The 16,445-nt window shown below is 43.6% G+C and overlaps 1 protein-coding gene across 2 annotated transcripts in view; it reads left to right on the forward strand.

The window, feature by feature from the left end:
- prkcab (protein kinase C, alpha, b) overlaps positions 1-16,445 on the forward strand; it is a 55,768-nt gene that overhangs the window by 17,583 nt on the left and 21,740 nt on the right. For both annotated transcript variants that reach the window (XM_088316456.1, XM_088316457.1), the window contains one exon: positions 2,384-2,466. In XM_088316456.1, coding sequence (XP_088172582.1) covers positions 2,384-2,466 — 83 coding nt within the window. The remainder of the gene's footprint in view (positions 1-2,383; positions 2,467-16,445) is intronic.

Genomic DNA, 16,445 nt, shown 5'->3' on the forward strand with positions numbered 1-16,445 from the left:
TGAGTCATCAAGAAGATTTATTTGGCGAGGACCCGATTTAGTTGCGATTTGTTCTCCTTCACGTCCCGTCGGCGGACTCGTCCAGCTAATGTTGTTGGTTCGTCGAACAATTTACAGGTACGACCTCGGGGAGTGTTCTTGCCGCCATATGTTTGCGCTCGGCCGACGTGATGCGAAACGCTAACCTGACGCGCCACCTGGTTTGCTTGACAAAATGTCTCGCAAATCCGTCTAGGAGAGTGTTAGTAGAACCCGTTCGGAATAAAAATCGGATGCTCCGTCTGTCGCAACATCAAAGGAGACATATCGTTTATTTACTCAGCTCCACTCAAGTTTATTGCGAGAGAGAATTTTCACAACAACAGCTGCGCGTAAAACAGCAGTTTTAGCACGGAAGCCCCGACTTCCCTTGGCGAGGCATTCCCAGACCAACCGGGAGACATTTTTCCCTCCAGTGTGTCCCGATTGGCGTATTGTATGAAGTCAGTGGGCAGGAGGAGGAACCTGATCAAAGCCGACGAATCCTCATCCTCATTTAAAGGCTGCGACAAAAGCCAGGATGATTCACGCTTCGCTGCTTCGCTCCCAAAATGCAAACGCTTTCTTTATTTCGTTGACTCGCGGAGATCTGTAAAGCCTTCCCGGAAGATGAGAAAAAAAAAATTACTTTTTTCTCAAGCATTAAATGAGGTTGTGAACTTTTTTAAATTTTTTTTTTTGGGGACTCAATTAAGAGGGCTGCTTGTGGGCGTGAACCAACAATCTTCCATCTGTTGTGAACCTTAAGGAGTCCAGAAATCACATTTGGTGCTTGCATGCGGATCACGAGGGTCGCCATGACATTTGGGTTGTGCGATAAATAGCGAAATTTCTGATTATGTGAAATTCGAAAAAAGCTGTTTTAGGTTTTTATCGTGCTTGAAAAACGCGTAACTGGCACGGCTCTTTCATTTTTTTCCTTTTTGTTACCTCATTTGCTCCAGTTGCGTCTCGGTTAAATCCAGCTTGCATCTCCACTTTATTTTGTCGGCGCGCTTTATCATGAAAATGACAAGCACGAAGGAAACTATTTTGCTGACTTGTTCATCCCTCCACACGCGCCCTCACATTTCCTCCTTTATTAGTGAAAAGAGATTAATTTGTTCGCTGCTCCTCCACTCCGAGGGGGAAATTCATCTCGCGGGGGAGTATCGCGCAAACATTCATTACGAGTGAAAACGCTCATTAGAAGGAGACTTTGCTGCACCTCTCGGTGGGCAAAGTTGATTTTTGCACGAAAGCGGCGCACGTGAGCGGGCAGCTCGCTCGCATCTGGACGCAAAGCGGAACGGACAGGTTGGGTGAGAAGCATTTTAAAGAAAAAAAAAAAAAAAGGACATCAGAGCCACGTCGGGTGTCATGTGCGACGGGCCAACGGCGCTTTGGAAATAGTCGGTGACATTTTGAGTGTGTGTGTGTGTGAGGGGGGGGGACTGAGCGCGTGGGCGTTCGTGCGCTTGATTGGCTTTTTGTTTACACCAACTTGGCGGCCTTGCAAGGCAGCATAATCGCTTGCTGATTACACCTTGAGTACACTTAAAGCAGAGTTATACTCATACATATTTGGAGCATTTGAACCAATTTTTTTTTTTTTTTTTTTTTTTTAAATGTGAGAGACCCTGACGTCAGGAAAAAAAAAATGTGTGTTCCTTTTTGTCTTTGCATGTGGCGTACTACTTTTGTCTAAATGAAGCTCTTCAACCCGCTTCAACATGGTTCCTTGGTATCAACACAACGCCAAAGCACTGCTTTTGTCTAAATTAAGCTTCTTTACTCACTTCAACATACTGTAGCTGCACCAACACAACGCCAAATCACTGCTTTTGTCTAAATGAAGCTCCTCAACTGATTTCAACATAGTTCCCGGGCAGCCAGCTGGTGCTGAAACAACACAGTTGTCTAAATGAAGCTCCTCAGATCATTTTAACATAGTTCCTTGGCACAAACTTGAAGCCGAAGCACTACTTTTGTCTAACTTGGGCTTTTCAGCTCACGTCAACGTACTGAAGCGCCTCAGCACCAAGCTGGAGCCGACGCAACACAGTTGTTGAAATGAAGTTCCTCAGCTCACTTTAACACAGTTCCTACTAAGATACCACAAGAGGGCGCCAGAGCAAGACTTTTGTCTAAGGGAAGACCCTCAACTCACTCCACTGTACTTCCTTGCTAGAAAATTGCCAAGACTGCACCTAAGCACTACTTTTGCAAATTGGTATGAAGCACCTCAACTAGTTTTCGGTGAATAGTTGAAAACCGGACGAGGTGAATTTGACCGGATTGTCAAGACAGCCTACTTTGCGTTTTTGACTTGTAAATGCCTCTTTCTCTCGCTTTTGTTTTCCAGTGTGCTGTTTTGTCGTTCACAAACGCTGCCACGAGTTTGTTACCTTCTCCTGTCCCGGAGCTGACAAAGGTCCCGACACAGACGTAAGTTGGCAATGATTTTCAACTATGACATTTTTATTTATTTATTTTTTTCGCCTGACAAACCGTTGTATCGCTCGCTGGCCGATTTGTAGCTATATATTAGTATTCTCGTGTTTTTTTGGGGCACAACCCATTCGAGTCGACTCATTGGTTTGGTAATGTCGACACGATGAGCCAATGCTCGTATTTTTCCAAACCATTCCCATCAACACGTCACCGGCCCCTCGTTAGCCTCGGGTGCTGACATCTGAACTCCGTGGGGAATTGTTATCTCTCCGAGCGTGTGAGGGTGAGGCGCTTATATGTGTGAGCGAGCTCACACAATAGACACCCGACCTTTGCTCTCGCTCTTCCCCGCGGTCATCAATGAAGAGGCGGAGGTCAAGCAGAGCCGCCGGTTGGCCTCTTTGTCCGAGCGCTCGGATGCGTCCAAAGTTAGACCGCCAGTCAATCTATGAAGCGCACGGGAACGTGACGCGCTTACGGCAGCAAGGCCGAATTTGTTGGAAATTGAAAAAAAAAAAGAAAGAACAAATGTTGACTATAGTCTAGCATGTGTGTTTTGAAACGACGATATTGACATCACATTCGAATGCAAGAAAGATTTCGATCATATCTAAAAAATGTGTGTGTTGGTAATCGAGTCGGGCGCCCCCGTCGTCATGGTTATGAAAGCCTTGATTTGCATTTGGCTCCGCAGGAAAGCAAGAAAGTGTTTATTTGCTTATTTGCAAAATTTGGGGTTTTTTAAATCTAGCAATGGCAAACAGACTCCTGCAGATGGCGACGTTGCATCGCTTTCGGAGGGCGAGTTGAGGCAATTTGCGCTCGAGCAGAGTATGTATTAGAGGTACAACGATGAATCGATTAATCGACATCTGATCGAATTTAAGCGATCAACCATTTAGATATCTGCTTTTTTTATTTTAAAATTCCTCTGAATTTTACCATCTCAACAGGAAATATTCTCCAATATCTGTTGGCGTCCATGATTGCCTTTTTTGGTGAATCAAAATCATTTTAAATAATCATTTGCTTTTACTTTGGCAAACATTTTTCTCTTTTTTCCGATGTGAGAGCTAGACGTCTACACTTTCTCTTGGGGGGTCAAAACGAAATATTCTGTGACTCTTGGGGGGAAAAAAATAGTCAAAAAAGGGCGACACGGGAAGCACAGTTTTGAAAACAGCTCACAGTGAGAGAGTTAAAACACCTGGACTCTATTTTAAAGTCAAAATACGTCTCCTTTTAAGTTACTTTTTATCTCTTGACATGAAACTTAAAATTGATCCACTGGGCGGATTTCTGGCAACACACATCAATGCACCAACGTATCAACTGATCGGCGATTATGACTCTCGAACACCCGTCTGTCCGTCCGTCCGTCGCACAACTCCTCCATCTCTGCTCGTCATCTTCTGAGCCATTGAGGCGTCATCTCTCTCACACACACACACGCGCACACATCACACACAAACACGTGGTCAGCCCCTTTTTTTCCGGCAGATGCTTTGATCCGCTCGCATGTCGCAATAAAAAAAAAAAAAAGGACAGATGTCGGCATTAGCATTTAAGCGCTTTCATTCAGCACATTGTGTAGTGGAGGTGGTAAATAGTGGGGTATTATCTCTCAAGGACCACTCCGGAACCCGTGACTCACCCGCGTTTCACAAGCACATTACATGTGCGTCCCAAAAAAAAAAAAAAATACGCCGCCGTCTTTCGCACGGATGGAGTTTCTTACAAATCTTCCCTTTTTGATGTGACTTCATGTCACTGATAGATTTGGCTTCGGCGACTGCGCGAGATTATGTTTCGCATGTTGCCGTTACTTGCGTCGGAAAATCCTCTTTGCCACCATCTGTCTTTCGCCCTGATTACCGACACGGCCGCGTGGCGTTTTACAGCATGTGTTCGCACATTTGCATCACGTGTCTCTCGATGCCTCACTGGACAAATTGGAGAAATATTTACCGGAGCTGAGGCAGTCTGGTGCGGTTGCGTTCGCGATTAGTGAGGCTGCCTCGCAATTGGGAGGTTCTGGGTTTGGGTTTGCGCTTGTACATGCGCTTCATTGAAGACTCTAAATCAGGGGTGTCAAATATATGGCCCGTGGGCCGAAACAGGGTCACAAAGGGGTTCATTCTAAGTCACTAATGCTCGGAGAAGAGATGAGGAGAAGTCATGCTAACGGCTAAGCTAATGTTAAAAGGTAACCAAATATAGCATATTTGATTTATATGAGCTATGATATTTCTGGATTGTTTTGCACCATAAAAATGCAAATTTGGAGTTTAAAATTCGGAGCAGTGAATACGTTTGGTTTGTTTCTTTTTATTTTGCTTTGCTGCTGGACTCCATTATCATCGCCAATGAGGGCAAGCGCGATAGAAAATGGATAGACGATTCAACTCAAATCTTATGTAACTTCATTCCAACGCCTCAATCGACGTCTCGGGCCATGTTGCTTCCATCATCGGAAAATAAACATTCCATGTGGTTAGGTACATTATTATTGAGTGAGTCAAGCGCAAGAAATAGCATTAGCATTAGCGCTAGCCACAATTTTGCTCTTCTCAATCTAGTTTCAAACTAACAAAATTAAAATCGATGAGTTTTGATTTTTGATACAAAGGCTTCGTAACTATGGCGAAGGTTTGGAAAAAAGTCGATAGACAGCCTACAATGCCTCCTGCGGTGAGTTTTGAGTTTCAAATCTGGGTTCAGGTTTCACACAGTGTTCAAATTCCACTTTTCAAGGCACGACAATTACAATCAAAGCTCACTTATCTTCTCGTTCTAATCGAATCAAAGTCGCATCTCGTTCAATGAACCCTGTATCATATTCCGTCATGAGAACGTAGTAACAATCTTTCATTTCCACATTTTTCCTCTAAATTTATACCATCAGCCAATCAAACGTAAGCATTGCCAGGGAGGGCAGTGTGCTCACATGGAGAGAAGGCAAAAAAAACAAAAAAACAAGAAGGCACGAAAGATTTGGCGCTGTGCTTCCAGCTCAGTAGTTAAATATCAGCTGCAGCCAAACGAGGTCATGTGTAAATCAGCTGCAGTTTGTCACTTAGATTACCAGAGGCTCACTTTAGCTGCCCATGTTCCAAAAATGTCAACAGAAAAACAGAACGCATGAGAAATTCAGCCGCTTCATGGAGTGAGCTGACCTTCCGAAATCCTGCGCGGGTTTCAAGAAGCCGCGGATGTCTGTCAGAATGCGGGATAACGCTAAAAAAAAAATAAAAGCCGGGAAATTGCGTCGCACCGTCATGCGCTTGAGCTGAGACGTGACAAAAACGTCTTGGTCCCTTCGTTCGCCTCGTGGCACCGTTGACATACAATATATGCGCCACCCACGCCAGGCCTCTCGCCCCGTTTGAAAATGATGCGACTGCTCGATAAATTGCTCAGTCGCTTCAGTCCCGTCAATTCAAACATGGTGCATCAGCATTTAGTTGTGATGCTGCACACAAATGGAATACGATGTCAGCTGTTAGTCTCAATTTAACAAAAAAAATGGTTACTATGCCAACTATTATAGTCATTCTATCAACCTTATTCTCAAAATCATGCGCTGAACATTATTTAAGTAATTTTAGGAAATAAACTTTTAAATGTCTTTAATTGTTCCTTTTGTTTGTTTGTTTGTTTTTTTAACTTTTTTTTTCGATTTAGCCTTTAAATGATGTTCCGTAACCTAGTGTATGAAATGCACTAAATAGTAAAGCTGCCTTGCCGAAACTAAAAATTAGAAAAAAAAAAAATGGGTCCTGTCAAATGACAAAGTAGTTCCTTTTTTAAAGAACTTAACGGTGGTCCACTATTTTGATTGAAACTGTAAATTTGGAAGGAGAAGAATGTAAGCAGCAAGTATTTTAGCTCACATTATTGAATGTCAAATCGTTTTCCATCCTGCTTTTTATGCCGACACAATGTGACAGCTGCAGTTTCTTTTACTTAATCGTCGCGCATGTTTCGAAATGATCATTTGAGTTTGCCTGTTTAGAAGAGCAATTAAAGAAATGTATTTCTCCACATGGATTTAACGTGTGAGCGAAGATGCCAGCAGATCGCAAGGATTCTTAAACGTGCTCACTACTTTTAAAAAAAAAAAAACGGAGCCTCGGGTCTATATTTAGCTGCGCTGTCTCGCAGCCGTCATAATGTCGGTCTCGAGCCATTACATCTTCACAGCGCCGCGGTAACCTGCTGCAACTCTTTTTTTAAAAAATAAATTAAAAAAAAAAATCGACAATTTGGGTCCGTTTAGTTTTTTTCCCCAGGGGACAGGCGGCTAAAATGGCTGAAATGTATTCTTGTAAAATCCCAATTTTTTTTTTTAATTGTCATTTTATCACTTAGTTCTTGAGAAATATTTTTACTTTGTCACAAAGCGATTTGTTATTTTAGTCTCCAAACTTCTTCATTAGCCACAAGTTCCAACAACTATTTTAATTTTGAAGGTCCAAAATTGACTTGCAAAAATGACAATCCCACTGCGGAACAACCCCGACAAGTGCAAACATTTCCCTAATTAAGCCCATTTGATTGCAGATCTCGACTTGAATGAATTTGGGTGCGACGCTCACCTGCTTGAGGCACCGAACGGAACGCTAATGAGGACTTTGAGAGTACAAGCGATGTTAAGACTCGGCAAAGTGATTCTCGCCTGCCGCAATCTTGGATTTCCTCTCTGGTCCACCTCACGCTTGCGGATGTAAACAAGCGTGTTGTTCGTTACACATCGTTGTCGACTGAAATTCATTTTGTTGATGTTATCCTTGACACCTTTTCCTCGTCGAAGTACGTTTGTGGAATCGCTGGCAGGAGTTGATAAAAAAAAAAAAAAAAAAAAAAAAGAAAGACAGAAAACACACGGCCGTGATGGCGCTTGGCTGAAAAAGTCGATATCGACACCCGACACGAGTACCGGATATCGATACCGATACTCGCCCCTCCCTTATGTTGCTTTTTTCACTTTTTGTAATTATTTGTGAGTAAATGTTTTGAGTTCCAGAGAAAAGCAGAGAGGAAAAATAAAGCTGAGATGCTTAAAAAAAGATTTTGGAAAATCTGCATTAAAAATACTAATTAACTCATTCACTACCAGCCAAGGAAAAAAAGAAAACGATATTTGACGTCTTTAGCCGTCAATGGCAGTAAATGCGTCAAAATATGCTGTCGATCTGAATGAGTGATAACCCCAAAAATGAAAATTATATCGTGTCATTTGGCGAGTGTGACGCAAATTGGCGGCCCCTTTGGCATTTGTCAGCTGTCAGTTTGGCGACCCGCGTCGTACGTATTCAACGACAACAACCAGAAAACAGACGAGCATCTGCTTAAAACAACACCAAGTGTGTGTCCATCCCCTCTCGTCTGCATGTGTGCCAAAACACGTCTAATGATGCGATGCGATTACGCAACAGCAGCCTGTGTGCTTTTTTTTCTTTTTTCTCCTACCCCTTTCGTTCCCATCGCTTCTCATTAAAAGTCGTCGTCGCGCCGCCTGACAATGACGGAAGCCTTTTTTTTTTTTTTTTTTTGCCTAAATGGAGCCCGCAGACCTGAGACAGCAGCAGGAGATGAGAATGAGAGCCAAGCAATTAAGAGGATGGAGGAGATTAAAGAGGAACGTTTCAGAAATGCGGCCTTCCCAACTTGAAGGAATCGTGCCGCTTTTGGAGAACTGCCATGACACCGTTGAAATAATACACTCATGCTTGAGAATGCAATTAGTGAAAATCCTCCTGCACTCTTATTACTTTTTTTTTTTTTTTGCATCCACTGTGATTGTTTTGCAGGCTAATTAAAGCCTGATGATCATGGAAGATAAACTACAGTTAATCTCGCCAATCAAAATGCATGCCAATTACGGCCGACTAATTAATGGCCGCGCGCAATCCACTTTTAATAACAGTTAATGTGCTGAAACGTGCTCGTCTTGGCAAGTTCACGAGGGAAAGCAACGCAATAATGGTTTTGCAAAAAGAAAAAGGAAAAAAGGAAAAATGATGTGGTCAAAGCGCATGCGGGCTTGTTTCATTGTATTTTGCAAGTAAATTTCAGGGGAAAGGAGTGAGGGGAAAAAAAAAAGTGATTACGGGAACATTGAGGGAGGAATGCTAATGAACGTCACAAAGGAAGTCGGACATGAAGGAAGGGCGCAAATGGGATGCCGCGTTGTGATTTCTCACACTGGGGAAAGAAGCGGAGTGAGCGAGGGAGTCGGGAAGTCGCATCCTTATTCAACCCTCAGAGGGGCGTCACGGTCATAGACACACAGAGAAACGTGGGCAAGTAATCGGTATCCCACCCCTCCCTTCACCGATTATTAATCAATGCGGTAATTAATATAGTCCTAGACACACAAATGAAAAAGACTTTCTCAGTAAGATGCAACAAAGGATAAAGAATAGATGCCACATTTAACATCATGATCACTGATGTTATTCATTAGCCTGTCTATGGCATTTCACATTGTACTCTATGTCAGCATTAATCAGGCAAGGTTATGTGGTTGTTTTCAAGATATATATTTTTTTTTTCGTGAGCGGTGTAAATCCCGCAGCGTAAATCTGCGCAGAGGCAGATTAGACCGTGCGTTGGTAATTTCGCAGACGAGCGCATAACGATGAAGAAGGGAGGGGCTGCGCCGCAGTGGGAGTGGTCACAGCCAACTTTTATCGTTGCCGACCAAAGCGGCTGCATTCATTTCCTTTAAATTTGATGAGCTATTATTCGTTCTGTTCTGGCCAGTGGGAATAATTTAAGAATATAAAATAATCATCATAAAGGAATACAGTAAACCACAAACACACAGAAGTTGAGCCACAACTCATGTCCAGGAACTCACACACAGACTTGACGACGCCACACGCAGGCCACGCCTCTTAAAGACAATTTTTTTTTTTTCATGTTCAAATATGTTTACCATGTGTTTAAAAAGTACAATTTAATAGGTTTAACTTTGTTTTTCTGTTCAAAAGAGGTTCATTGTAAAAAGTCCCCCTCGGGGATACCTTTATTTTGCTATATTACTTTTCTATTTGTGTTTGAGTGCATTGCAGTGAGGTATAAAATTGACCGCAAAAGGATACAAACCCACGCTTCCTCACACACACACACACACACACACACACAGCTGCCCTAGAAATGTCAGCACAGCACAGTTTTTTTATTAGCGAGGAAGCCAGTTTCTTCGAAAGGTGGACTCTCAACAAAGAAAAGGAAAGAAGAATACAAAAAAAGAGTTCCGCTGACATGTTTACTACCTCTCCGGGGTCGATTCGACGGGTTGCGTACACCTGGCGCTGACCCACTTTGATTGCTGCGGGTCGTCCAGACCAAGCGACTGCTCCATCTGATCAACAACAAAAAGAGGGCCGCCTGCTAAATAAATAATAGCATATTTAACGAGCTATGATAGCAGCGATTGGTTCTGATGACATCCAGGAAGGTCTCAAGGCACGTTTGACGACGTGAACCACAGGAATAAAAGCGTGTTCAGTCGCAAAGGTCTTTCTCCTTACCCAACGCAATTAATGAGTCCCATTTAGTGGCGACGCACGAATGATAGCGGAGGCGGCTCGCGGAGGAATCGATGCGGTCCGACCTGCAACTTTTTAAAAGGCAAACAAAGGAACTTTTTTTAATTGCTATCCGAGTAAAGTTGGTGTGCGTTTTCAATGCCGCTATTTGATGCATTGCTCGCTGTTGACATTTCTCCACTCCCAAGTTAATTTTGTACTTGGAGATAAACGGCAAGATTAACAATGGATTTCCGTTGACTCAATCAATACTTAAAAGAGGCATCGGGCCCCTATTTCCGTGCCCAGCGCACGTCCAACGCAAAATGTGCGCAGGAGTGGCGCGAGAACAGGTATCAAATGTGCGTTGGCGCCGTCGTGGGTGTGAACAGAGGCAGCTTGATTCCCCGGCCAATCGAGATTGGCGAGTGCAAAGTACGTTTAGTGGAGATTTCCCCTTGCGGATGATGCCGTCATCAACCCCTGAATGTTCATCACCCCCCAAAACACACACACCAGTTGTGCCGCACGACAAGGTTGCTTTTGAAATGATATAAAAGATAATAATTCTTTCAATGAGTTGATTTCTAAAATGATCCAAAGAGCTGGGCGCATTTTTCATGTCATATTTATGAATGAAATTTGAGGAGATCCGCCACACATAGCCTGGGTGAAATCCACCACCTGCGCCACGACTTAGACCTGCTTCCTTTTAATAGAAAATGCCTTCATTCCGCCGAAATCCCCAGCGAGTCTTTCAAATTCCAAAACGCGGTAAACTAGACTTGCCCAAGCATGAAAATAAGGAGGCGCCAGATAAGCGTTCCTTTGAGGATTAAAAAAAAGGTTCTATCAGTTTTGAAATAACAGCCATTTTCTCGCAAGTATGTCTGCAAAATTTTTTTAAATCACAAGCTGTCGCTCGGTCGATTTTCTTTTAACTTTGTGTTGCGAGAATGGAGGGTCACTTTTTCTTCCCTGTCACTTTGAAAGCTGACCAATTGGAGTAGAGCGACCGCTTCATCAGGAGGTAATTGTCCAACGGCAGAAACTTTTTTCCCAAAAAGCCCCGCAAGGGTCTCGATCGATGGTCCGGTCTGCATTCCCCCCCCCCCCCCTTTGCTGCCTCCCCATCCTTCCCGTTTCCTGGAGTTCTTTACTTCTTTCCTGCAACTCGCGCGTTCCGCCCCCATTGTCGTGCCGTCATCACAAAGCCGAGCGTTAAGACCGTCGAGGGGGGGGAGCGCGATTTGCTTTGCTGTCATAAACGCTATTATTGACGCCCACAAAGAAGCACGTGCACGCCGCTGCTGTCCACCGCTCGCGTGTGTGCGCGTGAGAATTCTTTGCTCGGCAGGTGCCAGCAACTCACTTTGGGAAAGCGTCGAGTTTGCGTTCCGTCGCTGTCGTCAGTCTCGCCGACTTTTTTCGACTGGCATCGAGCGTTTGAGACCATCTGTTTGCGCTGTTTGACAAGAACAACACGGCATGAAGATGTTGGATGTTCGCCGCTAGCTATTCTCGTCATCACGCATGTCATTTGTGATCGTGTGTGGGTGATGTTACATTCCTGGTTGAATCATTTAAAAAAAAAACAACAAAAAAAACGCAAACTTGTATACTGTCAGAAGAAAGAGATCAGAACATATTACGAAGGATTTGACTCGGTTCCCAGATTTAAAAAAAAATAAAAATGATGCTAATGGACGAGAAAACACTGACTGGCTCGTGTCGTGAATACTTGAAAGGCGTCGTCATGGAATATAAACCCTTGATTAGTGGCGCTCGGAGTTCAAAGCAAACACGGTGAATCAGCATTTTGCTGTGATGCTGCACTGGAATAAGATAAGATTTTTTTTTTTTTTTTGCCGGTTAATGAGAACTGAATGAAATCTCTGAACGCAAACAGCTTGTGTGTACAATGTAGAGCAAAAAAAATAAAAATAAAATAAAATAAATAATAAATAAATAAATAAAGCTTCATTTTCAAGGCCAATGAAAGTTTAATGAGGAAGGATTTATAAACGTAAAGTCGAGTCCAATCAAGTGACACAATAGAAATTCATCAGACGGGATTTAATGAATCATTTCTAAAGCGAGCGCATCTCCTGCCGATATCTGAAACGCATCTATTAACGGTCTTTATTGCAAGCAGGTAAACAGTGCGTGTGTGTTTCACGGCGTGCAGACTGCAAGCAGGGAGCTGACCTATTCCTCCGTCTGGAGGCGGAGGCAGCTCGCTGTTTAATGTCACCACCGGGGAGAGACCGCAGGGGACATCGGTCGGGGTAGGGAGGGGCGGCTGCAACTTCTTTCCGCCAAATTGAGATCTAAGAAGATGCGCGATCATCACAACTGCCACAAGAGGCGTCACCTCTCAGTTAGTCACAGCCCGGTTGGGACGGACGATATTCGCTTCAGGATGCTCCACTCTTTAGCATGCCGCCGCCGTTTTCTGAGAGTAAACAGATGCACTTGAGAGGCCTTGAGGGCCATCGACGCCGGGTTGTTTTGGAGGGGCGCAAATATTTGGAAATGGATCTCCAAGTGAACATTTTTGAAAATGAAAAAAGGATGAAAGTGCTCATTTGGGAAAATGGAGGACATTCCAATGTAGGCATGTGCAAATTTGTGATGAGGTAATTACACAGTAATTACAATAAAATATTAATGCAATATTTGTTGTAAACAGTAAACACCTATTTGTGACCAGCCACGATATAGAGACATTATAAAAAAAAATTTTTAAAAATTTAACTCCTCCAACATCCAGCTTTTCATAATGAAAAATTACAATAATCTTTCTCTCGACTGTAATGGAACAATAACTTTTTCTGTAGCTTAGTTGGGGACCTTCTCTACCTCTTCTTCTGGCTCTCAATTTACCCTCATCCATTCAAAAATGAAAAATGAAAAAAAAGATTGCTCTGAAAATCGTGCCATATGGTTGTGGCGCGAACCATGAAGCTCTCCACGTGTTGCCATGGCGATTTAATTTGCACGCGGCCTTGTGTGGTCGGTGTCATTTTATATTAAAAATTGAAATTTAACCTCCCGGGACCATTTTGTTTGCGAAATTTCTGACTTTGACGCAATTAAGAGGTGGATTCAATCTGACAGAGGCACCAAATGCACGGCCCGCGTCTACTTTTTAGCGTGCCTTTTAATTTGGTCCTCCTCATCCTAAACAAGCTTCTGTTCCGTCTGCTCACAACTCGGAAAATTCACACGAGCAGCGCGAGTCACATTTGCATCGGTTGCGACTAGCGAGCTGACATTTTAAAGTCGACTGCAGCTCGTCGCGGGCCTTTAACAAGCGCCGCGAGTCACGTTGTTGGCGCTGCCGGTCCCCTCAGATAAAAGTACAGACAAAACACGGCAATCAATTTTCCCCATGAGGCGCCAGGCCGAGGTGCCACACTGCGCTCTTGTGTCTGCCGCTGTCTCTCCGACAAAGCTCCACCGGGGGACGTGGCGGGTCTCCGGGGACGGCCGCTTTCCTCTTCATCCTCAACCTTCACCGTTGCATAATGTGGCGGGGAAGATGCTGAATGTCACAAACCCCCCCACCAGCCCATCCCTGCAGGGGGGGCGGGCGGTTATTTAGGGATGTGTGCGCAAGACTGTTTTGCAGGTGTTGCTTTGTGTGCGTGTGTTTCTGGGGAAATATTTCGGGTCTGTGGGGAGCGTCTGAGTGACAAATCCGTTAGCCTCATTCAAGATGAAGACATTTTAGGTAATAATTGAGTTCTGCGCGACTGTATTAGACTGCCACCTGTGACCAAGCCAATGAATGAACAGTTTTGAAATACTTATCACGTTTAAAGACAAATACTATCTTGAGAGAAGACAAGGGGGGGGGGGCATGTGTGACCCTGGGGAACATGCTTTTTTTTCCTCGCCATACTAAAATAAAATGTAATTGCACATCCACTCCAGTAGGTGGCAGTGGCACTCTCATTGCCTATTGTGCGCAGTGATTATTAACTCTATGGTGTAGGTTTGTTTTGCAATGAAAATGATGCGGCGGAGAGTGGGTGGTGGGGTAGGGGGCGCGAAATGTTTTCTTCTTGCTAGGGGGGCGTGACAGAAAATATTTGAGAAGCACTGGTTTAGAGTAACAAATCCCATTTTTTTTTCTAAACTAAAAAAAAAAAAAAAAAAAACAATAATCATGCCTAAAGATGTGCATGAAAGCGTCAAAAGCAGGACGACATTGGTTGGATATACAAATCACTGAAAACTAGCCAAAAACAAGACTGAGCTGAAACATTTCCTGTTTTCATTCGTCCCCATTCAAATTTACACTGCGTCAAACTAAATAGTGTGCCTCTAGTGTTAGATAGAGGAATTAAACCCAAGATAAACAAGAGGCCGAACAAACGAGTTACAAAAAAAAAAAAAAAAAAAAAATATCACATTTAAAAAAATCTGCAAAATAGCGGGACAGCAAATTCAGCGCCAGTGATTATTTACCATTTTCTAGCTTCTTAACTTCACGTGTGTTCCACTCTGATCAATTCCGTGCTAGATGCACATGGTCGAAGGCAAATTAAAAGCACAAATCAAGCTTCAGTATTCCAAAGCTGTGTGCATTTATCTCGAGTGCATTGTCATAGGTCGCCTTATCATCTCATGTCATCGCATCCCCTCGTCGAATCATGAAAGTATAGCTCGTACGGGTAATCCGGCGTTCACCGCTCGCTAACACCTTGAGGATTAGCGGGGCCCATCTTTTGGTGTAATCGTAACAAGTCTCTGATTAATTGACAGATAGTAGAAAAAGGATGTCGGTCAACAAGTCGGCGAAGGGCTCGGATAAAATGATGAGATACATAAGCTGCCTGTAGCTTAGCTGCTTGGTAGCACAGATGTGCTTTCAGCACTTCCGACAAAGGGAACAAAGAACAGCTGTGTGGTTGACGCAATTTCCCCGAAGTGCAGAGTGGCGGCGCATTGGTAATCGTCTGGCTGCTGGATGGGCGGAGTTGTCACTCACACTTCCAACATTACATTTTGAGGCGCTCATTGAATGGGCTCATGATGTCACTCACTAGACCACGCCCCTTAAAGGCATAAGTCCAACATGAAGACCACAGCATTGACTCTAGACCTTAAAAAAAAATGCAGTTCATTTCTCAACATTCCCTTTTTGGCCTGTGGGGTTCCTCAGGGGTCAAGCACGGGACCCCTATTGTTCACTCGGAACATGTTTTGAAATTGAAATCAAATCAAATTAATTTAGCTTTACAAATGCAAACATGGCATCTGTAAAGCTGGATTCAAAGATAATTTCAAGTGGACAATTCAAGGCTCCATCCTTACTTCTGCCCTCAATACACCAGATAATCAAATCCTGACGCATTATTGTCGCAGATGGCCACAGAGGATTACCAAGTGTTTAATTACATCCCATGCCGCAAAGGGGCTCCAACTCTTTATCGTATGCATTCTATAAGCTTCATGCGCATCCCGCAATTCCCCCCCCCGGGGCTTTGTTGCCATGTTGACGTTTCCGAACCTTGTGAGCTTTGCACTCGGCGCGTTCATCCCAAGCCGCGATAAAGACGATTATTATCGAATCCTGTGGGTGCCGCCGCTCACCGCAAACGTATTACGATAATGATAACGGAAGGAAATGTCATTGCCATTTGATAGATGCGTACTCTCTTCGCCGATGACATGAACGGCTTTGTGACATTAGTTCAATATGTTTACTCGTGTTGTTGCTCAGTCACCCGTTAAATCGAGTTTATCATTTTGGTTTCAATTGAAATGTTAGCCTAATATTTTATTATTATCCATGCTGGAAAAGAAGTTTCAACTCCTCAGGTTGTCAGGTTGAGTCACAGTGCGCCTCAGAGTTGCCGCGTCCGCGGTGCATGATGTGTTTTCTTTTGGAATACGCCGGTCACAGTCGTGGATGAAAGACTGCGTTGAATTCGAAGTAAAAGGGTCACTTGTGAGACACGTTGTCGAGCGAACTCCAAACAAGATGAATTTTCATGCTTTCCTGGAAGTCGCAGTCCGTTAGTCTTAAAAGATGTCCCGAAATGTACCCGTGCCATAAGTCAACATATGCGTGTGTGCGTGACGTAGAGAGAAATATCCACCAGGGGATCCTTTGGCCTCTGTTTCCATGGCAATGTCACACTGATTAATGTGCAGGTATGTAAAAACCAAGTTTGCTTCTTTTGTTTTTTTGCGTTAATAAAAGCACATGAGTAAAACGAGGACTGTGGCGAACCACCATGGGAGGACAGAGATTGATTGATGGCGGCAAAAGTTTTGCTTCTCTACAATTTGCCCCTTTAATCAATCAATCAATCAATCAATCAATCAATCAATCAATCAATCAATCAATCAATCAATATCAATCTCTCTCTCTCTCTCTCTCTCTCTCTCTCTCTCTCTCTCTCTCTCTCTCTCTCTCTC

This window comes from Idiotropiscis lumnitzeri, chromosome 15, assembly GCF_059441095.1.
Source record: "Idiotropiscis lumnitzeri isolate Australia: NSW breed Sydney's pygmy pipehorse chromosome 15, RoL_Ilum_1.0, whole genome shotgun sequence".
Taxonomy (NCBI): Eukaryota; Metazoa; Chordata; class Actinopteri; order Syngnathiformes; family Syngnathidae; genus Idiotropiscis; species Idiotropiscis lumnitzeri.